This window comes from Papilio machaon, chromosome 18 (assembly GCF_912999745.1).
Source record: "Papilio machaon chromosome 18, ilPapMach1.1, whole genome shotgun sequence".
Lineage (NCBI taxonomy): Eukaryota > Metazoa > Arthropoda > Insecta > Lepidoptera > Papilionidae > Papilio > Papilio machaon.
The window spans coordinates 3,830,676-3,856,949 of record NC_060003.1 but is presented as its reverse complement, the minus strand read 5'-3'; the positions used below and the strand labels follow the sequence as shown (position 1 = coordinate 3,856,949).

The 26,274-nt window shown below is 33.5% G+C and overlaps 4 protein-coding genes across 4 annotated transcripts; 2 read left to right on the top strand and 2 right to left on the bottom strand.

The window, feature by feature from the left end:
* Positions 1–12,388: 12,388 nt before the first annotated feature.
* On the bottom strand, positions 12,389–14,037 carry LOC106721132 (3-hydroxyacyl-CoA dehydrogenase type-2). Its single transcript, XM_014516005.2, has 5 exons — positions 13,929–14,037; positions 13,688–13,852; positions 13,308–13,472; positions 12,979–13,216; positions 12,389–12,666 (listed from the first exon to the last, which is right to left on the bottom strand). Exons 1-5 carry the CDS (start codon positions 13,935–13,937, stop codon positions 12,473–12,475), a joined length of 771 nt encoding a protein of 256 aa, XP_014371491.2. The 5' UTR covers positions 13,938–14,037; the 3' UTR covers positions 12,389–12,472.
* A 263-nt stretch (positions 14,038–14,300) lies between these two features.
* LOC106721136 lies at positions 14,301–16,044 on the top strand. The gene is made up of 2 exons (XM_014516010.2): positions 14,301–14,669; positions 14,884–16,044. Exons 1-2 carry the CDS (start codon positions 14,568–14,570, stop codon positions 16,009–16,011), a joined length of 1,230 nt encoding a protein of 409 aa, XP_014371496.2. The 5' UTR covers positions 14,301–14,567; the 3' UTR covers positions 16,012–16,044.
* An 810-nt stretch (positions 16,045–16,854) lies between these two features.
* Positions 16,855–17,429, bottom strand: LOC106721138 (mitochondrial import inner membrane translocase subunit Tim16). Its single transcript, XM_014516012.2, has one exon. It carries the CDS (start codon positions 17,418–17,420, stop codon positions 17,037–17,039), a length of 384 nt encoding a protein of 127 aa, XP_014371498.1. The 5' UTR covers positions 17,421–17,429; the 3' UTR covers positions 16,855–17,036.
* Positions 17,430–17,731: 302 nt separating this feature from the next.
* Positions 17,732–25,191, top strand: LOC106721109 (DNA replication licensing factor Mcm2). The gene is made up of 15 exons (XM_045682124.1): positions 17,732–17,855; positions 17,958–18,124; positions 18,285–18,451; positions 18,619–18,808; positions 18,965–19,457; positions 19,579–19,782; positions 20,063–20,294; positions 20,448–20,539; positions 20,656–20,741; positions 21,973–22,140; positions 22,450–22,611; positions 23,278–23,425; positions 23,689–23,788; positions 24,300–24,439; positions 24,886–25,191. The coding sequence occupies exons 1-15, from the start codon at positions 17,853–17,855 to the stop codon at positions 25,171–25,173; spliced, it is 2,640 nt and encodes an 879-aa protein (XP_045538080.1). The 5' UTR covers positions 17,732–17,852; the 3' UTR covers positions 25,174–25,191.
* The last annotated feature ends 1,083 nt before the right edge of the window (positions 25,192–26,274 follow it).

Below are 26,274 nucleotides of genomic sequence, written 5' to 3'. Positions count from 1 at the left end.
GTATTAAAAACCTTTAATAGTAGCCTATGTGTTCTTCCAGGCCATTCCGGAGATACCTTCAAACAAACATCCATCCATCCATCGATCCATCCATTCATCGATCCATCCATTCATCCAAACATTCGCATTTATAATATTAGTAAGATGAATTTAAATCAAGAGCGATCATTTTGAAGTGGTAGAGTTATATAATGGTAGACATCTGAGCAATACGAGCTTGTCCCACAGAAACACTGTAATTTACTAAACAGTTGATTTAAATAAAAACACTTGCGTAACAATAAAAATAATTGTTAAGTATCTTTTATTTGGAACATTAAAACACGACGCCCCGATATCGGAACATGCTCCAGTAATTTATTCAAATATTTTTATTAATTCCAACCAGTTACTTATAAAGATGAATGATTTTATTTTATGAAACAAATGCAAGAAATATTTCGTAATCGATTGAACTTAAGATATTTCGAATTTTACAACAATATTATTTACATATTTTATTTTGTAATAATGTAAAAAAGTAACGTGCAACAAAGCTTGTTAAAACATTCAGTGAATAATAAAATTGTAAAGTATGAGACATTCCTCAAATCAGTGCATCTCTTTCATTAATGCACAAATCCTGTTGTAAGGAAGGGACAGTGTTATCGAAGGAAGTACGCTCTTATCTTTCATTCCTGGAATAACTTTCCCATAGACTGTGATGGGTTATATGTTCGGAATGCAAAAAGTAAGCCGAACTAATGCCTCACTTTGTGGGTTTGACATTAGCTTTAACTTCATATATACAACCATCAGTGTAACTGTTCTGCATATTCGGGACGTTAGGAAACGTTCAGTGGAACAGCCTCCGTCTTTGATGATTAAATACATAGATAAATTGTGTTAAACCCTTTACATCTGTATTCACTTTATTACAGAGATTTTTATTAGTCATGATTTTAACAAACATTGACTTTTCTACATTCAGCAGTGGAAGCTACAATTATCTTTTTCAATGTTCTCTAATACTATCAGTAATTTGGTATCGTTTTCCCTTTCGCTGCGACCGAATCATGATTTTGTTTACGAAAACCAATACTCAAGTAACAAGGTGCAAACAATTCTTCATTTAAAGTAAAATAAAGGTTTTATGTGTCCACATTCTGAATTGTTGTATTTTTTAAACAAAATTCTGTTTGATTAGATAACAAACAAAAGTATGCATGAATTGTTATCTCCTATTGAACGTTGAATTTTTGAATTAAAAGCTTTCCCTGATTTCAATTTAATTGCCCAACGAAATCCTGTAAGCGAACGCAAACAAAACCCATAATTCAAACGGCCTAATCGCCATTTTTATTTCGAACTAAACGTGATCGGGTTTTAAAAGTTATCGGCCACTTACGAAAGTGGCGCGAATCACCATAAAAATCGCAAACAACTCTGTGCCGAAGAAACATCCGCCAACGTTCCAGCCATGTTACTCATTACGATCCAACATAACAGCAACGAGACGCGCACGATATAGGGCGCTTATGAATACCGCAATCGGAGCAAAATTTCACCTCAAACTAAAACTGTCAGTATTTCACCAATCGATTTTAAACTTCGCCAATTTATAAACGGTCGTCATTTTATAAGAGCGTCGGTGGCTCAGGGGTTAAGCACTTGACTTGCAATCTGCAGGTCCTGGGTTCGAATCCCGCCATGTACCAATGTGTTTTTCGATTCTCGATTTACATATGTACATTTATCCGACGTTCTTACGGTGAAGGAAAACATCGTGATGCAACCTGCACATATCTGAGAAGAAATTCAATGATATGTGTGAAGTCAACCAACCCGCACTGGGCCAGCGTGGTTGACTATGGCCTAGTCACCCCTAACTTGGGGTAGGCTCCGAGCCCCTCGGTGGGGACGTATAGTGAGCTGAAGATGAATTTATAAACGGACCAAACTTATCACTGTCAGCTTATTGTTATGTTATTGAACTGAACAAATTTATTTTTTAGTCAATTTATAATCTGTAGAAGTAAAAGAAAGATAAAGAAAGAAGTGAATGACAATCTATTTAGATTGTACTAAGTGCGATAATAAAGTGACGAAATTCACAATCTATCAGTGACAATATATTGCCTGTGAATAGAGGAAACAAAGTCGTGCGAATCTGCATCAATAAATGGCGGAATGTCTGACACCGGAATATCTTCGAGATTGATGTTTGTTTATCATGATAAACGTGAAATGTCGATAAACAACCAAATATATTTAAGAGGTTGCTATTTTTAATAGTGCACGGTTTTACGTTGATAAATTCAATGTTCACAGTGCGACTGACACATTTAAATTATTTAATCGTTACTTAGACCTTTACTGTAGATTTAGTGTGAAAAATTCACACTCCAATTAAATATTGAAATGAAACAAATGAAAACTGCAGTCAGAGTATGATTTTTCATTTGTTTGATTTAATTACTAATGACGTCACAAAAAAACTTACGGGATCCTTTGTAGTAACCGCATTTTATATCACCTGACGTCATCTTATCTAAGTCATGTAAGCTCCTAGTCTTTGTTATGATAGTTTGATGTTATCATGCCCGTTTAAACGTTTAATATCCGAACGTCGGATTTATGGTCTAGTGAGTATAAGTTCGATTCGTAACTGAATTTACCTATAGATTTTATCTGATTTTTCATTATTATTTTTTACTCCGTATCACGGCTTATTGAAACTGGGTTTATTTAACAATTAGTATAAAAATAATGGTTAGAATTGTAATAGTACTGTAAATGATAACACTGAAGAAATTTATCCATATAAAAGGCGTATTTTTCGCCTTACTTCCATGCTTTTGGGTTTGGGTACAGGTTATCTATAGATTAGAATGTTACACTAAACTTTAATATTTATTTAACCATGTGCCATCTTAGAAGATTTACAATGAAAGCTCTACACAAGACAAGTTTCACTCTTAATGATCAATTTATATATATGTGAGTTAGAGTTACCGTGGGTTTCCGAGACCAAAATCTCTGTGTAAAAAAACAGACATGACAACATGTTTTAAACTGAGATTTTGATCTCAAAAACTCACAGTTAGCAAAGTAAACCTTGAGGTTATTGACAAAAACTGATTACATTGCTATAAGATTATTATACAACGTTGCCATGTCGTATGATTGTAAAGAGCCCTATTGGTGCGTCGTATGTGACGTATATCGGCGCGCCGAGGGCCAGGATTCAATCATTAACCTAATTAAAACATTCCCTCGGCTCCGATTATCAGGCGGCATCCGATGCCGATACATAACTCTGCACAGCAACGAGATAAACCGTCCGATAGATATGTTTAATTTCAATTAGTTATTGAGATCTTATCAGCAACTAGACTATTTGTACATTTATTCTGGTATTTTCAATGAAATTTCGTCTAGACAACTTTCAAGATAATAATGATTTTTTTTAAGAAAAATAGTACACAACCCAAATTAAAAACCAAATTTTACAGAACAGTTTTAATGTGCCGTGCAGGTTACGTAACCTATTTTTTTTTTTTGAATTTTTTAATATCCCATTATGATAATAATTGGAAAAAGGCTTAAGTGCATTATTACTTTATACTTCCACAAAAACATTGTGATACAAACAGGAAAACGGGTAATTAACGTTACACAACTATTGTTTTGTGTTAAGAACTGAACCGCAACCGTCACAGTAGCTAATTACAATGATCAAGTCTGTGCGGTCACAAGCAATGTAGACTTCCTGCATAACTTATCGTTATTTAACTAGTTTGTATTTTTATAGATGAACGTGTTAAAACTCAGAAGTACTCCACTCTTTTATTTAAACCTTCGCTTAATACTCCATGCCGAAATTTATACCCGACTGATAAGATAATCTTAATATATATAAATCTCGTGTCACAATGTTTGTCCTCAATGGACTCCTAAACCACTTAACCGATTATAATAAAATTCACACACCATGTGCAGTTCGATCCAACTTGAGAGAAAGGATAGTTTAAATCTCAAATTATAGTCGCAATTTTAATTTATTGCTAATTATTTGTCTGTTATTATTTGACAGTCACAATTATCTGTTAACTCCAAATGATTCTAACAGATGTCGATACCTTACGACTGGGTTGAGTAAGTAATCAATAGATGGCGCTGCTATGGTAAATCTACGAACGTGTCATATAAGCGTATTAACTGCACGCGGACGGAGTCGCGGGCGACAGCTAGTAATATATATTTCTCGCGTACGTAAGTATTTTTTATGTATGAGGTGGCGTCCTAGAACCTAAACGACTGAACATTGCTAAATATTTTTTTGATTTGAATTGATTTTGAAAACCGCTGAAATAGCGAAGCGACTGCTACCCATAGACATCCGGAATTGCAAATGCCTTGCCTACCTTCAATCGACGGAGTAGAGAACGCTCATACAAAGGATGTATCCTCTTCCTATGCGTCCCCTCCTCCATCAGATCCACTCCCCCTTTCACTTTCTTTATAAGAAAAGGTTGGGAAGGGAAAGAGGACTAAAATGAGGCCTCCGGTAAATGCACACAAAGGAGCTTCCTTGGTAATCATTTAACAACATTTTTAGTATGGCAGTAACAACTAAATGCCAGAACCGTTTTAAAAACCTGATCTTAACTATTTAATAATGTTGGTATAAATTAAGTATGTAAAAAAGATTGCAGTTCGTTTTAAAATTAAGCCATAATTTAATGTTAATTTACTGTTTGGAGAGAAGCTTACGCGCGCGTTGAACTCTAATGTATGGCGGATAACAAACTACTTTCCCACGTAACACAAAGGACTATTAAACTTAATCTATTTACAACGTGGTATTTCCATTTCATCTCATTATGTTGTCATAATACAGGTTAATGTTATAAAGACATACTTAATGGCTAAAATAAAAAATATGTATTTTATCTATATATAGTATGTATATTCAAACATAACATTAATTTAATAAAGGATGGTGAAATTTTGTATGAACATTTACTGGTTTAACCTATTTTTGTTTATTATTTATTATTTCTAGTGTTAGATATTATAATGTTTTTTTCTTGAATATTGTATTCTATTACATATCGATGTTCATAAAAGGCAAGAAAAATCTCTAATTATTTAAGACCTTTGGTAGTTTCTAACGGTCTAACTCTGACCAATTTAATTCACAAGTGGTCATAGCCATTTTAACTGACATTTAGACCTTACTCACAATCTATTAACCAAATAATAAGTCATTCATCATTCACTATACAAATCACATCACCGCAAAAGAGACAATTAGACGACATTTCTCCACATATAAATTGTTCGAACAAAATAGCCAGTCGTTAATAAAGTCGTTACATGTGACAATAATACATCAGTACAGCAATGGGGTCGTGGTATTCATGAATGAAGCGGGTGCCGTTGCAAGTAATGCCTGCTTCACACCAAGACAGAACAGTGACGCAGAGAAGATATGGCAGTACTGCTATTTGCAACAGTATTGGTAGACTCGGAAAGTCAAAAATGTATGAAATAGACAGTGACTTTCGATATGTCACGTCCATGTTTATAAATTTTGACACGTTTTGAATGTGACTTTATCTAAAAGGGTCGTTCTGTCTCAGCAATAGCTGTACTACCTATGTAGCTTTGACTTTTGGTTCTTCCGTTGTAGGAACCTGGCATAACTAGTCAATAAACACTGCTTGCTCATTAATGCGCAGTCAGAGACATGTCAAATACCAAAGATCCCACTGGAACGGTACACGGCGACAACATTGAAGTGCAAAGCGTTATTTACACTTAGATACCGTTGCTTATTTACATTTTGTAAGCGATGACTTACTAATATCTCAAGAAATTATTGAGAAGCTTAAATTCTGTGATTTTGTGTCAAACAAACAGAAACTTTTATATACAGCACGTAACATTTTTTTAATGTAGTTTGTAATTTTCTATTTGTTATTTGTAATTTCTATCCACATAATAGGCTTTCTGATTTGCTTTTTTCCTATGTCTTATATTTACTTTGAAAGTATCTCCGGAACGGCTCAACTGATCTTGATGAAATTTAGTTCAGATGTATAACATAGTCTGGAAGAACTTATAGGCCACTTGTTAAGTTTTTTAATTCCGTGCAGACGAAGTTACGACCAAAGCTAGTATATCATATATTCATTTTAAGTCTAAGATTTATTCATTTCCCTTGACTTTCGAAATGTCGAGATTTCACTGTACAAATTTTAGATGCTATTAAAACACGATAGATACAAATCAAGTTATGCTTACTGAAGCAAAAACCTTACTTCGATTTCTCTAACATTTTAATACGAATAATAATTTAACCAACATAACGTTTATTTCGTTTTCTAGTTACGGTATCTTATTATGCTATAATTTCATCTTATTACTACGCAATAAAAGGCTACCCATAGCGAGCTTTGAGCAATCTGAATCTATGTTAATTTTGTTATCTCCTTGCAAATCGTTGATATTCACATGGCGAATGCAATGGTTACGTTCTCATTGACTAAGAATTCTACGAAGGTATAAAATTTTAATATACATTCTGTTACACATACTCATATTTTATAGTGTCTGCTTGTATCCTTACCCATAAAAAGCATTTGTTCCTCCCAATATAAAATTTTAATCCTTTTCCACCTTTTTTATTAGATAAGGATGGTGTTAAAGGAATGTGGATATGGCAAGGAATGAGACGTATAGCGAAATTAAACATCTTCTTTCTGTACGCTTCTCCTCTATCTATTATCATACTTTAGTAGGTAACGCATCTACTACCTTTTAACTTGTTTCAGCGAAATCAATCGATCACATGCACGTTTGCCATCTTTTACTATAAAAAAAAGCGTCAGCGAAAGTGTTTTAAACTATTTTGATAATTCAAAAATATACAAAATAAATAAGTTATGGTATGTGGTATGTGGTGTAACTATGTAACTAAAAATTTTTGGACATGATGATCTTACTACCCACATTATCCGCACTACAAACAACACATCGTGTAACTTAGCCCTTAACAAGGCACCGTTTGCTTATCCATAATTACCGAGGCCCCTAAACAAACACATGTTTATTTATAGTCTGTGAAACAGAAACAAAGAGACGCGACTTAACAAGCAGTTAGTATCGAACGCGTGTTACAATGACTATAGAGATTTATGCCCAGTTTATATGCATTAAATTAACTTACAATGTAATAGATAATAGATTTTAAAAATTAATTTTGTGTCTATGGCAATACTTTTTGTTCTTTAGTGCGTTTCAATATATTGTGCGCTAAATAAAATATTTGATAAACGAATTTGTGTTATTTTACAAAATAATTCTATGGTTATACAATATTTTTTGGACTTACTTTGGTGTATTTAAATGGCTAAATTCGGCTCAAAAATAATATAAGTAACATTCAAATTAAACGAGAAATTCTTGGTAAAATGCATTCTTGGTAAAATGTTATTGAAATATCTTCACTGGTACAATCGGTCGGTGAATAACTTATGTTAGAATTTACTTTCACTAAGACAATGGGTTTACAAAAATCACGTCGACCAAAAGCCGAGCTTTGTTACGCAATTGTCTCGTTGTCAGACCGGTCTGAATACCTTAAGTAATGCACCCTGTTTCTACTCACGTAACTTACTGTTGTCCGTATTCATCAAGTACTATGTTTGGATGATTTCAAATAATTCATCAAACAATTTCAAATTTCTGCTTTCTATTTTATAAAAAAATGTTTTTGGAATGTTGTCAGTTTAATTATGTTACCATTGAATCAAACAGTCGTAACATTTTTTATGTAATTTACAACAAAAGTAATAACACAAAAATGTTTGAAAGCCCAAATACGGTCTGTTATTCGAAACGCAGATATAAGTAAGGAGTTCTAAGATAAAATAACGCAGCAAGTTATTTAATATGAATAACTGTTTTCAAGGAAACTTTTTTCTAATTATGAAAATTTTGAATCATTATTACTTAAAATAGTACAATAGCAAAGCAATGAACAATTTATACATTTTCTTTATGACCCGTAGTGTACGCAAAGGGCGTAACTGATTGTTATTTATTATTAGTGTCAATTAGACTGTTTGTGCTTTAATGTGGATTAGATTTATTTTAATATTAGATTAGATTTATTGGTAAGGATTAAATATGGTAATGATCGCATAATTACAGAAATTTAAGACGATGAAATTTATTTAATTAAAGTTTAAGACGAGACTGTAAAGGTTTAAAATAGAGCTATGAAGTTAAAACATAAACATCAACATCAACCTGTTATTGACCCTACGGATAGCATGTACTATCCTTCCATATATCTATAAGCCGTCATATCTAAATTCACTACCTTCTTACACATATTCTCTTTCACACATTCCATTCAACTTTCTTCGGTCTAGCTACTCACATTCAGTCTCATTACATCTTCTTCTTTCTAATTACAATAGAAAAAAAATTAACGAAAAATGGCCATTTCCCTATAATTAGGTCAGGATTAGTTGAGCTGCATCTTAATAAGCCAAATTTAAGTACGAAACAGTGATATTATTATTAAATCCTGAGAGATCACTTAACAAACCTTATGTTAAATACAGCAATTAACTTCAGACGGTCACGTATCTATTTAAGTAAAACACAACATAGCGGCGGCATTTCTGAGAAAAACGTTTCACAATGTCGTGTTATTTGGTTAATTCCGACAATAATTACAACAATCGTCGCGAAGAGAAGAACAAAAAACTTTAACAGTCTAAATTGCGATCCTGTAAGTGAACAAGGAACGATTTAAGAAGCTTGTAATTGTCTTAACGACAATTAGTAGGGGCAAATTAGGGTCGGCAAGATGGCGCCGTGTGTGGTATCCCTCCGTTATGGTCGTGCGCTAAGATGCGGGTTAACATGCTGCCTTCACATTGACGGCTTACTTTTAATTTTAACATTTATTACCCAACTGACTCTTAGGGTAAAGCTTTTCACGCACACTTATTTTGATTTATAATATGTACGTCTATTCAATTGTCTGACTGATTGACTTATTCCACGCCTGAACCGATCATGACTAGAGTATTGTTATTCGATTCATATTCTTCCCATAGTGAGTGAATGAGTAACCCTAAACTTTACTAAGAAAAAAAAACAAGTAGTCAGAATCATAAAGGTCATTCGCATAAATCTTCTTCAATTACGAATTCGAAGTATAAACATCGTTACTCTTTGATCAAATATTACTTCTATATTCTAGTCCTCCTTACAAAAAACTAAAACAATTGTTGATCCTTAATAAGAAATAACTTTCAAAGCCAGCAATGTATCGTTGTTACCTTAGGACAGATACAATAAAGGTTTCTAAATCACCTTAATATCCTGCGACACATATGATTGATGGTCCCTTATGCATTCTGGTATGCATACACAACATTTATTGCAATCAAAATAAAACCATATCTTTATGACTTTAAAGTTCAAATATATACATTTCTATCTCTGTCGCACAGTATGGGGTTCCAATGATACATATTTCTTTAGTTTTCGACTTCGATATGTCCCGTGATGTCGATACAGATAAGATAGCTTTGTGAATATTCCGACAGTATAAATAACTGCTTACTGTTTAACCCGGGTTATGTTAGTCATTAGGAAGCAAGAAACACATGAGGTATTTGCTTGTACATGTTTAAGAAATTAAAAAAAACATTGACTTGTATAAATAATAAACTTCTACTTTTTAATGACAAAAAATATGAAAAATAATATGGTTATCTCAAAAACGTATAAGATTAAGAATAGCATTAATCGTTTCAATCATATTGGAAATAATATGTCCTAGTTGGGCATAGTACAGCATTGAATGTCGCTGCCGGCCGTTGTTAAATCGATGGCCGACAGCGAGCAGAGCTGGGCCGCCATCGCCTCGTTTGCACGCGAGGTGATGGCGGCCAAGAGAGAAGCCCTGCGGGAACGGGAACGCGCCAGCGAAACGCTGCCGCCCCGCAGGGCCCCAGCAAGGGGCCGCCGGCGTACGAGGTACGCCGCGGCCCTTCAACCAACTTGAGGTGGCCACGCGCGGCAGGCCGGGGGGCCTGCTGCGCCGAATGTTGCGGATGCCCTCTCTCCTGTGTTCCGAGGGAGGGCATCATAGGGTGATGGGAGGGGGTGTTAAAAACAGCCCCTCCCTACACGTGTCGAGCCCCTACCAAGGGGCTCCCCTAGCCGGGTCGTGGATAAACTAACGTAGATGCCACGGCCCGGTCAGGCGAAGGAGAACACCGCGGGGTTTAGTGGGTATTCCGGTCGCCTTCTGCGGCCGGCGAGTCCCACACGAAACCGTCCCTGCTGCCCCCGCAGCACGGACGGCGAAGTGCGTAAATGCATTCCCCGCGTCAACAAAAAAAAAAAAAATAGTACAGCATTGAAGGCAATACTTTACAGAAAAAATCTTTATCAATCTTTAATGTCGTAAGGGACCAGATGTTTTAAGATTTTTGTACATATAAAAATTTTAAATCATTCCTAATGATTATTTATTCCTATTAATTTTAAATCATTCTTATTTTGAACAATTTGCGAACATCATTACGAACACATAATTACTTTTTCTTTATAAATTGTTCGCGCAGCTTCAGCCGAGTCGTTAACAATCATGTTATTTGTCCTAAAATTAACCGCTCACTAAATGTGCCAGAGTCTCTCTGCAAGATTCCTCAAGATATTTCCAAAAACCTTTCATAAAGAATGTTCCTTTAAAAAAGTTATCAACATAAAGTTATTTTATTTTTTACCAAAAAATCTAGGAGTAAGCTGCAATTAGTCTTTCCTATAGGTTTTACGGGCTATTTTGCATGTATTCATGACAATTATTATCTTTTATTTTTTTAAGTATCGCGCCAAATTACACCAACATAAATAGCCGCCATGATTGAAGTGCCGAGAACAGAGTAAAAAGCTCAACCGCCAATTAGCGAGTTGCTTTTTAAATTAACTTCAACCTATTTACAATATCTAATTACAAATGTGTCTTGACGCATGAAATATTCGTAACAGGCCTAAATAAACTTATGAAATGAAACATGCCGGCCGGCGCCATAAACTGCAGCTTTCAAACGTATAATTAAGTCGCCACGGCCGCCATTTATTGACACGGGTCATAAGAGTTACTAGATGAGACATTCAAATTCAATTTCTTCAACATTACGAAAAATCACTAATCAAATGATTATTAAATATCTTTTAATTTAAAATAACAATTTAAATTTGTAAGCGGGAGCGCACTCGCATAATATAAAACCAAGCGACAATAGCCCAATGGTCAAGAATTCGGATCGCCGATCTTTTGGTGGTTAGTTCGAATCCGATCATTGGACTATTGTAGTAAACCATGTCCTAGCACAAGCTTCGAGCTTATTTGGAATGGTTACAACAAATGTGTGCAAAATATTATTGTAACATTTTATTATACTTGTAAAGTGTAACTTTGTAAAATTGTGTGTTAATCCAATAAATTATTATTATTATTATTGTATCTTCAAATCAGTTAAGTCGTTTTAGCTCAATAGTCACAATAGCACAGATTTTTTATATACAAACATACCCGAAAAAGAACTTATTTTTCCCCTCATCTGTCGAGCAAAAGCGACATAGACGGTTGAGACGGAAATATCTGTGTGGTGTATATAATCAGATTATACTTTTTTTTTGTATTTATTTTTTCTCTTCCAGTAGTCATAACTAAATTGAAAGTTAAATTCACGACTTCAATCGTCATAGTATGATTGGACAGTTTATTGCCAGTCTGTTTATTCTCGATATTACTGCATAAAGTTAAAAGAGTAACTAACATTTTAGTATTGTACCTAGCCATAGATTTAATAAATTTGAAATTTGAGACACTTAATTGTCGATATTGAAATCTGTTATGTTCAATATCTTCAGCGAACAATGGAAATGGAGCACTGGCCGTGTTCCATATCTCTGATAAAACTAATAAAGTCAAAACAAATTTATATAAAAACTAGCTGTCGCCCGCGACTCCGTCCGCGCGCAGTTAAAAAAAAATGAAAAATAGATGTTGGCCGATTCTCAGACCTACTGAATATGCTCACAAAATTTCATGAGAATCGGTCAAGCCGTTTCCGAGGAGTACGGGAACGAAAACTGTGACACGAGAATTTTATATATTAGATTAAATTTTTTTAAATTGTAGAATAAAACCATACTAACAAGAAACATATTTATTTTGTACACATTTCCAGTCTTTAGTATCTACTCTATCTCTTACAATAATAGGTATTTTTGTAACATCGCATTTCATCAATTAAAAATTCAAAAGAAATTAATGATTAAAAATAAACTTGTTTATTTTCAACTACTCATGATTAGATTAATATCTAAGGGAAAATGGAAACAGACCTTATTTTTCTTATTTACTCTTATTTAAATCTAAAACACTTTATAATGGGAACCATCTCTGTGCACCGTCTAATCTTATAACTTCACCATTCAACATGGGATTTTCAACTATACTGGTAACTAATAGAGCAAACTCTTCTGGTTTGCCAAGTCTTGGTGGAAACGGTGTCATACGTTTTATGAAGTCAATCACTTTCTCGGGTAAATATTGTACTAGTGGAGTGTCGAAAATACCTGGAATAACATTTATAAATGTAATGCTATAGAGAAATATTATTTTGAATAACTTAAAATAAAAAAAATTGTTTGTTATAATAAGTTGTTATAAGTCACATTTACCTAACAGATAAACACAAGAATAAAATATAGCCTAGATTATATTCATTGAAGTGCTATCTATTGGGAAACAAACAACTTTAACCTCGAGGAGGAAGTAGAGATTACAAATTTCCATTTGACACAGTTCTGCCATACATGCTATTTGTTTATAGGTGCAAACAAATAGTCTAATGTTATATTTAATTTTTATAATTGTAATTAGATTACCTGGTGCAATTGTAACTACTCTGATGCCTTGTGATGCAAGATCCCTAGCTATTGGTAAAGTCATTCCTATCACAGCAGCTGTTGATGCTGCAAAAGCTGCTTGACCTATATCACCTTCATATGCTATTGTAGATGCCGTGTTGACAATAACACCTCTCTGTCCATTCTCATTAGGTTCATTTTTCCCTATCAGACCCGCTGATAATCTTATTGTGTTAAATGTGCCTATTGTGTTTACCTGAAAATGAATATTTAAAGAATAGATAGACAGATAAAGGGTATACATTCTGACATGTTTTTTTTTAATTCCCAGTCTTAATTTTACTTACATTTATGCATTTGATAAAATGGCTTGAGCTACATTCCTTGTCTTTAAAGAAATTATACACTTGATGTGTTTGTGCGAAGCCTGCGCAGTTGACAAGTGTGTCTAGTCTACCAAACTTTGATTTTGTCAATTCCAAAGCCTTCTTTACATCATCTTCCGATGATACCTAAAATTGAATTTGGTAGAATTAGATTTGATATAGATAAGACAGATAGGTCCTATAAAATAAACAAGTACAAATAAATGATCTAATTTTTTTGCATACCACATCTGGGAGTTGTTTATTATGGTAAAAATATATTTTAAACTATGATACCATAGATTCATGGCATGAATTAAAGACATTTTTATATTTATTTAAATTAAACAAATCTGTCTTACACAACCGACTGATACGGCAACATTTTCACCAAGACTCTTAGCAACTTCTTGCGCTCTTGTTCCCTGGATATCCAATATAACAACTCTTCCCTCATTTTTAACAAGTCGTTCTACAGTAGCTTTACCTAATCCTGAAGCGCCGCCAGTAACCAAACTCACCATTCCCTGTGAAAGAGGTTATGCTTAATTTTCGATGATTTCAATAACAATTCACTTCACAACCGAATAGTTTCTAGCGAACCTTAAACATTATGTCAAGTAGTTTAATTTCACTTAAATTTTATGTTAAAAAATGAATAATTTTATCAAGAACTTTTAAAATCTAAAATCGACCGCCGACTTTATTATTGTCATTGCATTGACAATTAAATTTTATGTCAGGTAAAATGTCATCGGCAAAATACTTGCGCAATTCGTTTTATGTTTTTATAATAATATTTTAACGTGATACTTTTGGACTTCATTTTATTATTTAGGATTTCTAATCTGAAATAAATTCTCGATCCGTTCGAAAAGTTCGGCGATTGTTCCGGTGAACTAGGTCCGGTTAAATGTTGTCAATGGTTGTAAAAATTACAATATTCTGGTACTGTTTTGATGGGTACGGCCCAAGCACAACGGACTTCCCTAGACCTGTCGGCCATTGAAAATTGAAAATTCAGAAAATGGAAAAATTTCTTTCGGTGCGACATGTTTTTTATGGATTTATAACATTTAACTAGGTTACTCGTGATATAATGTACGTCAAATGTTTCAAAGTAAAAGGCTGTATTTATCAATAAAGTTTATGTATATCACCAGACAATACTTAAAAAAAGAAGCATTTTCCCGGCGGAAACTAACATTGTGATAATTTTTCTATTGTATTGAAAGTATCATTATGGCTAAAGTAGAGCAGCCTATATTTATTTTGCCGAAAAAACGAAACGGAAAAAAGCAGAATGCCGTTCCAGGCCATGTTGATCATATAATAACTGTTCAGGTATTTTCGGTTACTATATCTTCCTTTAAAACTTATTTTGAATTTATTATATCTGGTTTTATTTAATTTAAATATTTTTCGAAAAGATCAAATACTACCTATTAATTGAGTTGGATTTTTAAATTATGTATGTTGCTATGGACATTAAAATAATTTGAATATTAGAATAAACATAATAAGAATTAAACGACTTTCTATTTGTCATTATTTTCAGGGCGCTGATACTGAATTGCCAACAAAATATAAAAATGGCTTGTCACCAGTAACTGAACATGTTGTCAATGGCATCATACATTCAACCATGGATGGCCTAAAATCTAATATGAAAATTAATCTTCCCATTATCAATGATGTAAATGATGAAGATTTGATTGATACAAATATACTTGTTGATGCACAACACAAATTGCAGAAAAATGGTTACCAAGCTCTTTCTACTATACACAACAGTCGTGAAATTATAGATTTGTCTCCCATTTATGAGAATTCTTCTGATGCCTGTTCAAGTCTTGGTGACTTGAGAGAGACCATGGATGTAGACACCCAAAGAGGCTGCAGAATACTAAACTCTGACAATAATGAAAGCTCCTGTGCGACTCCAAATAGTATGTCACAAACTCAGTCTGAGAATAGTTTTGAAATGGGTCCGCTGACTGATAGTCTTAAGAATAGTGCAAAAAGGAAAAAGCGTGTTAATATTGTACCAGGAGTAGTTGATTCAGAAAATCCAGATACTGAAATAACCACTTTAAGGGTTGAGTCTGAGGGTTCAATTTCTCCTTCATCATTAACTGACAACTCTAAGGATGGATACTTGACAATGACTGGAACAATCAAACGAGGGAAGAAGAAAGGACAAAATGTGGATGTAAAATTGAATATATCAAGGGAGGAATTGGAAATAATTGAAGCTGCTATAGTTGCAGAAGAATACAATAAAATGGATGTATCTAAATGTTCTCTATATAATGGGCCACATATCTTCATATTCAGTCTTCTTTGCATTCCATTTGTTGCTTGCATATCTGCAGCTTATTCATTTTACATTGGCACTTTAGCCTGGTACAATATTTTCACACATGTAACAGAAAACTTTAGTTGGATCAAAAAGGCGATTTTTGCACCCATGGTAATTCTATCATATCCATTTTTGATAGTTGTGTTCACTATTGGTGTAGGATTGTACGCTGGCATTGTACAACTCACATTCAGTGGAGCGAATTGGTGGAAAGACGTATGTGATTTTGAGAAAGGCTTCTATGGTTGGCTCTGCAACTTTTTAGGTATGTCAGAATGCAGTCCCTATGAAGTTGTAGTTTTGATGGATGTAAAACCATCCTAAAATAAACTGCAAGAAATTTCTGCATTTAGTATCACTGCCATATTGCCAAATGTTTTTTCACATAAAAGACATTATCATATCTTTTAAGCATTCTTCAGAAATATCAAATTAGTCATATCTAGTCATCATTTTTAATGAATTAATTTATTTATTATATTACTTTTACATTAATAAGTTTTATAAATGTTTAAGGGTGTAGGCATATTGGTGATAAAATGAAATGAAGGGGAACAATTGGAGTGTGTCAAGAATGGTAGAGAAATTGGTTAACATCAGAATGGTGTGAAAATATCTTCCGTTGCTCAATTTCTTCCATTTTTACTTTTATAATCAGCAAGGAATTTTGATAATTATTTTCTAGTCATAGTTTTATTATTAAGAAATTATAATATCTTTACAATTTGTATGGAATGTTTATAGCATGAGTGATTATTTTGAAAATATTTTATATTATCAAAAAATATTCTATAAGTTACTAAAGAAATTGACGCACAAATAAACTGCAGTCATTATTAATTAATCCAATACACAGTTTTATTTAGAAAGTGTTTATGTATGTTGGAGAAACATTAACTTTTATCTCAAATATTTTACCATAGTTAACTGCTTATAAGTGTATTAATGCAAACAGTTATATTAGAAAATAAATTTGATATTTAATATGTTCTAGTGTCACAAATGTGTTTAAAAATGATGAGCCAGTTGACATTTTAATAAGCATTTTTCACACCAAATATAGCAATAAATCATACCAATAAAAGTTCAAATATGTGCTTAGCAAAATATATTATTTATAATGCTTAGCTTTTAGCTTGTAAAGTCAACTGTATGACATTTTTAAGGTTCTAAATGTAATTTTATAACATAATCAACATTTTTAATAATAAGACTGATGTATTCTAGTCACTATTGTGTCCATTTTCTACATAATAAAGTATTTTACAAAACTTTCCCTTTCACTAAACATATCTACAACATAATTATACATTTATTACAACCAACTACACTCAAAAAAATAAAAAGTCTCATGGTGCATCTTTTGATTGACTTGCATCGGCTTGTGATCCTTTTGGTTTCAATTCAACGTCCAATCTTTCTTTTGCTCTGACGATTTTCGATTGTAAATAGAAAGAACCACCTTTGGATTTGTCGTTGGCATTGAATAAATGTTCGTAATTTTTATTTACTTTTTCGGGGTCTAATTTGTCTATATTTAAAATTTGCATAGCCTCTTCCAGTGAAAGTCCCGTGGAAGCATTAGCAGCAGCTCTTCTTGCACCTTCTGGTCCACCACCAGCTCGTTTAGCGGCTTCCTGTGAAGCAGCTATTTCTTGCTTAAGAGCCCTAGCAAACGCTCTTCCAACAACCTGAGCACCCAAAACTATAATTTGAGCAATGTATTTAGCCATTATCTATTTTTCAATTTGAAAAAGAAGATATCTTGTATCATTACGAAAAAGCAAAGAAATGTCAAATTTTAAATTGTCAAATTCGTGATAATTTTAGGTTAAAACACGTTCACGTTTAAGTATCCAATAAAATTATATTTCAAAGAATACAATGAAACATTAATATTCTTCCTTGAAGTATTCTAAGTTCTGCAAGCAATTCGAGCTAGGTAGTAAAATCGTGCTGCTAAAATAAGAAAAAAAATTCAAAAAGTACCTGGAATTTATACCCTATGGTATTCCGTATAATCATAAAATTCGCGCGGTTTTTGACAGCAACAAAAACAACCTGCTTGTTGCTTTCCTTCATTTAGTTTTAAGTTTGTAACGCTTTTTCAATCACATTATTATATTTTCCAATATTTCTTACACTTAATATTTTATTCTAAAACCATGGTTAGTAATTACATTTAATGTACATCATTGATTTAGCACCAACCGTAGACTTGTGTTGGGTTAAAAGTGTATAAGCTGAACAATACATTTCCATGTTTATAGAGTTCACCAATCCCTGATACTCCATCCGATAGAGATGGAGCTCGATCAAGAATGACTTCACCGGCACGGGAATATGAGATGTTCGAAGATGAAAGTGCAATCCTCGGAGACAATGCCGCCGAAGAAGAAGAGGATGGGGAAGAGCTTTTTAACGATAATATGGAAGCGTACGTTAACAATAGTCATAATTATAATACCGTTGAGTTTAATCAGTTGTTACAAAGATTTTAATTCAGATGTTAATTAAGTAACTGACAATTACCTTCTAAAATAACCATGGCAATACATAATAGATATCACTTTACATTGCTTTTTTATCTATTGCAGCGATTATCGGCCTATGCCAGCATTAGACCGATATGATAATGAAGACTTAGATGATGATGACTATGACCCAATGTCTGTTGAGGCTCGTGTGGCTGCTGAACAGGAGCTGCGGAGAAGGGATAGGGATGAAGGCAGAATAAGACGTGATGATCGTGGATTGTTTTATGGTTTGTATTTTATGGACAAACAAAGGCCTTTAAATCATAATCGTTATTATAAAGAGTAAGATTGAAAACTGTTCAATTTTAACTTAAAATTTTAGAACTTGGGAAATCTATTTTATTAAGTCTATTAAAAGTCGTATAATCTAATCATTCGTCTATCTAATTTTCAGATGAATCTGATGAAGAAAGTACAGGTGCACCACGTAGTAAGCGTCGTCGTGACGCCGAGAGAGCTGCGACTGGAGACAAGGAGCAAACTGAAGAAGGCATTGAAAGTATTGAGAATCTTGAGGATACGAAGGGATATACTACTAAAGAATGGGTCTCCATGTTAGGACCAAGAACAGAGATTGCTAATAGGTAAAAGATATAAGAAGCACTTTGCACATTTTACACAAAACTGCCCACTTCTACCATAGTTTAAATAATTCATTATTTTACATACTAAGTTGTGATATCAATTAATTCAATTAGTTAGGTTACTATTCTTAAACTATAATCATTAAATATTTACAGGTTTAAAAATTTCCTCCGAACGTATGCTAATAACAAGGGCCAATTTGTTTACAAAGATCGCATACGACGTATGTGTGAACACAATCAAGCGTCATTTCACGTCGAGTTCGACGTTCTCGCACGTAAAGAACAAGTCCTTGCTTTCTTTTTACCAGACGCACCGTTCCAAATGCTTCAGATCTTCGATGAAGTTGCCAAAGAGATTGTCTTACAAATCTTTCCGAGTTATGAAAGAGTCACGTCAGAAATCCATGTTCGTATATCTGATTTGCCGCTTATTGAAGAGTTGAGAACATTCCGGAAGCTTCATTTGAATCAGTTAGTGAGGACTGTGGGTGTGATTACAGCGACAACTGGTGTTCTACCGCAGTTATCAGTTGTGAAATATGATTGTAATAGATGTGGTTATATACTTGGGCCGTTCGTACAATCACAGAATTCTGAAGTTAAGCCAGGATCTTGTCCGGAGTGTCAGAGTGCTGGGCCATTTATGGTAAGCAATAGTTTCACAATAGTCACAGTCGCACACAATAATCTGAAATGACATACAAAGGAACATATATTGAACACTTTATTCCAAAAGACATAAGTTTCCTATTTTCTTTGAATTCCAGGTTAACATGGAGCAAACAGTATACCGTAATTACCAGAAAGTTACTATCCAGGAGTCTCCGGGTCGTATCCCGGCAGGTCGTATACCTCGCAGCAAGGACTGTATCCTGTTAGCTGATCTATGTGACAGATGTAAACCTGGAGATGAAGTGGATTTAACTGGGATATATACAAACAATTATGATGGATCACTTAATACTGAACAGGTATATTTTTGAATTAGTCTTGACCATCTTTAGACCACATCATCACTTCTTCAAGTGGGATCATGGTCAAGTGCTAGCTTATTCAATGTAAAAAATGGATTATAGGAATTGTTAATGGGATTTGATTTTATTTTTTTTTGTATTCCATAAGTAAATTACAAAGTGTAAAAAAAGGAAAAATCTAAGCTACTTTCTTCTTATCCCTCTTATTTTCGCCAAAAAAACACAGAAAAAAATTATGTTTTAATTATTTTTTCTCAAAATGTTAACTATTTTCCAGGGATTTCCAGTATTTGCTACAGTGATTATAGCAAATTACATAGTAGTTAAAGATTGTAAACATATTGTGGAATCGTTGACAGACGAGGATGTTGCCAGCATCATAAAGTTGTCCAAAGAGGCTAACATTGGAGAGAGAATTGTACAGAGCATTGCTCCATCCATTTATGGACATGATTTTATAAAAAGAGGATTAGCGTTAGCACTGTTTGGTGGAGAACCTAAAAATCCAGGTAATATTATTGTTAGTACCTCTATTAACCGTACAAGTTTCGGAATAACTTTTTCACGATTTTATTAAAAATTTTCTATGAGTTTTCAAATTTTGCCCCAAGGTTGTTTCTGAATATAAATTTTTTTTTTCATACTTTAACGAATATTTTCAGGTGAAAAGCATAAAATTCGAGGAGACATCAATGTTCTAATTTGTGGCGATCCAGGTACCGCCAAGTCGCAGTTCCTCAAATATACTGAAAAAGTAAGCTTTTTTTTTTTACAACTACGGAACCATATAGTTTATTAACCTACTAGTTAAATTAATATTGTCAAATATATTGCTGTATTGTTATTAATTTTTTTGTTATTTTCTTTCAGATTGCACCCCGTGCCATATTTACAACGGGTCAAGGAGCCAGTGCAGTCGGTCTAACTGCTTACGTTAGAAAGAATCCAACAACAAGGTAAAATTTAATACAATTGAGTATTAAAAATGCAAAATAAATGTTTTTCATTATCTTTGTAATCTTACATTTATTAAGAAAACAAATTGCAATTGAGTTAATTTACAAAATACAATCAAACCTGGAAATGTGAGAGTTCAAGGGACCACGGTTTTTTCTCGCTTATAAAAGTTTCTTTCTAATCCAAGGTTCTCGCTGTGTCGGAGCCACACAATGACACTGGCTTTATAATGGCTCTTTTATCCAGGTTCGACTGTATCCAGTCCATAACACATACAAGTAATAAACCGTACAATACTTTATAATAAACTAGCTGTGCCCGCGACTTCGTCCGCGTGAAATACTATTTTGGGTAGCATTTTTTTTGAGCTAATTTTTTTATTTAACCAACGTGCTATGCTTTGATGTATGTAGAAGAACATAGAAAGAGGTGTGCCCGGACCGCGCCACATGTAGGTCCTGGGTCTCTGCCTACCCCTCTGGGTTACGGGTCGAGAATTATGTTGTTGTTGTTTTTTTTACTTAAACTTATAAAAAATGCCAAAAAATATTAAACTTACAAAATATTCACATAAACATCTTCCCATACAAACTTTCATCCCCTATTCCGTTTTGTTACATTGCAACCTTGAGGGTAAAACTTTTACAAATTTCAAATGTCATATTTATTTATATCAAATCAGCAGCCTAAAAAATAAGTTTAAAGCTTCTAACTGTAAAAATGACGATACTTCCATACAAATTTCCACCCACACTTTCAGCCTCTTATAACCCTTTTTTCGCGTTAAAAAGTAGGCTTTCTCCTTCCTCAGGCTCTAGACTAAATATTAGTAAGGGTAACATCAAAACATGTTAAACAAAACATTCACCAAAACCTTACATATTGCCTAACAAAATTTCATCCCCTATTGTTATTTAGCACTCTTGGGGGCAAAATTTTTACAAAAATTTAATTTCCTATTTATTTATATAGAATTAGCAACCTCAAAAATAAGTTTCAATCTTCTACCTGTAAAAATGACGATAATTCCATACAAACTTTCACCCCCACTTTCAACCCCTTACAACCCCTTTTTCGCGTTAAAATGTAGACTATGTCCATCCTCAGGCTCTAGACTATCTGTGTACAAAATTTCATTTAAATCGGTTCAGTAGTTTTTGCGTGAAAGCGAGACAGACAGACAGAGTTACTTTCGCATTTATAATATTAGTAAGGATTGTATTTTCGTAGAGATTGGACTTTAGAAGCCGGGGCACTAGTGTTAGCAGACCGCGGTGTTTGTCTGATTGATGAGTTTGACAAGATGAATGAGCAAGACCGTACATCCATACATGAGGCCATGGAGCAACAGTCCATTTCTATATCTAAAGCGGGGATCGTCACATCGCTACATGCCAGGTAAAAACATTAATTAATATTATAAGTCCAACTCTGGTAAATCGGTCAAATCATTTATCATCTTACAAACTTTTACCCGCCAATTCGTTTCTATAAAAAAAAATACTTTTATAGCCTATGCACTATTCCAAAGAGTATTTAATATATTTGTTTCAAATTTCATCTAGTCTTTTTTGTTTTTGTGGTAATAAACAATAATTATACATTTTTTAATTTAACAGATAATTGAACTAAAAACTAGTAATATATAGGTATATGGTTATGTAGTATTTTTAACTAGTAATTATAAGTTATGTATATATTTGTCAGATGTTCAATAATAGCAGCCGCGAATCCAATCGGTGGTCGCTACGATCCTTCACTAACATTCTCCGAGAATGTGAACCTGTCGGAGCCAATACTTTCACGTTTCGACGTACTCTGTGTTGTCAGAGACGAGGCAGACCCAATGCAGGATACACATCTAGCTAAGTGAGTTGAAATTTCTTTTAACTATTACTTATAATGACTACATAAAATTACCTTCCTATTATTTCAAAGAATATTGTAAATAAATGGAGAAGATGAAAAGAAAGTACATTTCAAACAACCTAACTCTCCAAAGAATCCCAGCAACCCCTTGATGTTGTCGGTGATCTCTGGAAATGTTCTCGGTGATCCGAGATGTATTACTCTGTATTCATACACTGCTGGGCAGTGCAGTATCACTTGGGATGCTGTTTCTTCGTCACCTGTGCACGCTCTGCAAAGGGGGCTGTCCGTAATACCTGTATTAAACAAATTTATTAGTTATTTTTTTTAGTTTAGTTGGGCCTTGTTTAACTGAAGCAATCTCCTAGTTACCCTCCTGTTAATTTTCGACAGGGCTTCTTTTCATTTACATTACATTACTGTTCCTTTTCCAGTTAAACTTTTTCCTTAAAGCATCTTTATGACTACAATTAGGTCTAGCCAAAATGTAGAAATCTAATTCACCCTTGTCTTCTCAAACGTTTTTATATAGCAACGATTCAGCCATTTATGAGATAATTGTTACATTTCTGGAAATCAATAACACTAAAAAATGTCTTATTAATTTATTTATTTTTAATTAAAAAATGAATATTTTGTAATTATTTTCTTGTATCTGAATTTTAGATTTGTCGTAAGTTCTCATATGAGACATCACCCGACTAAACGTGGAGCAACACTGGAAGACAATACTATGGATGACATAGGTATACCGCAGGACCTGTTGAAGAAATATATTGTGTATTCTAAGGAAAATGTACATCCTAAGCTACAGGTAATTTGATGTCTTACAATCATTAAATTAAGATCTATTTTCGTTAAAGAATGTTGAAAAATATATTTATATTGTTTGTTTTTTGTATGCACATCTATTATGATAAATGGAGCAAGTAAGTGATACTTAGTAAGTCTGCCTACCTTTTTAAGTTACGGGCTTGAGTTATATTTTTTAAACTTTTTGTGTTTGAATGTAGAAGTATAGTTTAACTGTATCCGGCTAATTTTTATTGAACCTCGTTGTTAAATGAATGGTTTTAGAACATGGATCAAGATAAAGTGGCCAAGATGTACAGTCAGTTGCGACAGGAGTCACTTGCTACTGGCAGCTTGCCTATCACTGTCAGACATATTGAATCAGGTGAGACAGATATACTGTTACATTTTTTTCATTAAATAACAATACTATCACACAATTACCACAATATACATTTAAAAAGTAACAACATATGAGAAAATAGAAGAAAGTTAGTGATTTGACATTTTGTGCCCTTCTGTTTTGACATTGAAAAGACTTTGTCTGCGAGAATTTTAAAAAAACTTAGTAAATCGCCAACATGTTCCAACATGTTCTTCCTCTATGTCAAATTTCATCGAAATCTGTTAAGCCGTTTTAAAGATACATAGTAACAAACATCTATCCTTCCAAACTTTCACATCTATATATATAAAAGAAAGTCGTGTTAGTTACACTATTTATAACTCAAGAACGGCTGAATCGATTTGACTGAAAATTGGTGGGCAGGTAGCTTAGAATCAAGAAACGGACATAGGATAATTTTTACCCCGTTTTCTATTTTTTATTCCGTGCGTACGGAGTCGCGGGTAAAAGCTAGTTTATAATATTAAGTATGATCCATTATTATTCATAGTGATCCGTATGAGCGAAGCACACGCACGAATGCATCTCCGTCCGCAAGTGAACGAGGAGGATGTTAACATGGCCATACGTACTATGCTGGAAAGCTTCGTCGATACACAGAAATACAGCGTAATGCGAGCTATGAGACAAGTAAGTTTTCTAGTAAAAAAAAATAACTATTTTTGGTATGGAGGTAGTTTAAAACCTCATTACATATCACAAGATTAATGGACATCTCTTATTGTTATTTTGTCTTTAACGAAGCTACTAAAAATTGAGAAGTAAAAGGTTAGCGTGGTATGAGCATGTTATGAGGAGGGAAGAATCGCATGTGGCAAAGAGAACGTTAAGTATAAGTGGAGGTACACCAGTAGAGGTAGGCCTAGGATATAATGGATGGATTGCGTGAAAGGTGACATGATCAGGAAGGGGGTGACAATGGAGATGACGGCAGACAAATTGATTTGGAGGATGGAAACCTGGTGCACTGATCCTACGTAGGTGGGACAAGGTCAAGGAGATGATGAACTAAGCTATTAACAATCATAACTGACATTTAAAAAAAAAATCAATTCTAATAATCATGTATCTTTCAGACATTCCAGAAATATCTATCATATAAGAAGGATCACAGTGAACTGTTATATTACATCCTACGTCAACTAACTATGGACCAGTTGGCTTATATGAGAGGCTTGCATAATCACTCGCAATCCACTATAGAGATATCTGAACGAGATCTGACAGAGAGAGCGAGACAAATCAACATCACAGACCTGAAACCTTTCTACGAAAGTAGGATATTCAAAATCAACAACTTCAGTTATGACCAGAAAAGGAAAGTAATCATTCATATTTTGCCAGAAGCGCCGAGTGCGTCGTAACAAACTAAATATTCACATGTTTAAATTGTAAGTGCGGGCTTCCACTGCCAACTCATATCTATTCGAAAAAAAATAGAACAATGTTTTATCAGTGGAAACCTGCCGTTAAACCGATCATCACTCCCACCATACTTTAATGATAAAATTGTATTGTGTTAATCTTATATTTGTTGTATGTTTTATATTAAAAGTAATGAAGTGCCTCTTTGTATAATTTATTATGAATCTTCACTTATACCCATACATTCCTTGAATAAGTCTGAGATAGGTCCATACTTTCATTCATCTGCTTTTCCATATCCTTAGTTGGTACTCTTTTATACATCTTTATCAGCTGTCATATTTGAATACATTCCCTCTAACTTTTATAACCAGCCACATACAATCTCATAAGAACCATATTTCCAATATTCCGAGCAACTTATTACACTCAAGTAAATAAAACCTCTGTGCTAGTTAAATAGTTTAATTAATTTCTTATAAAATCCTTGACTTTTTTTTTTCAAATAAATACTAATTCCAAGAAACACATTTTGTCACAGTTAAAAACAATATCTATTTCATCTATTATAAATTCAAGTTATCAAACAAAAATAATTGGCAAATTTTTTTTTTACAAAGCATATCCAGACTACATTGAATGATAAGTTTTATAGCTAAGTTTCAAGTTATACACATCAATGAGAGAACATACACACTATTAAAATCTTAAAATGAGTGACCTTATCACTATTAAACAATAAATACAACATTTTTTTTTAAAGAACTAAGTTACATTTCGACCCATCCAACAAAAAGATGCATCTCATAAGTAACTTTTTAAGTTAGATGGGTAGTTTTTTTTTGTTTAAAATTGTACAATCAAATTGTTTCATCCATCAAGTAACAAAAAAACATACATTACAATCACATAGTTAAAAGTAACACTAAGAGTTAACTACAAACGCCTCTAGATTAACTGGTTGCAAATGAGAATTGTTTTAACACATTCAATGCCACAATTTTCTGTATGAATTGAACTCACTAGGCTAGTCGGTGCAGAATGTGTTAAATTTGCAATGACCTGCATTCATTCTAGAACAATTCTCTTGCAACCTAACT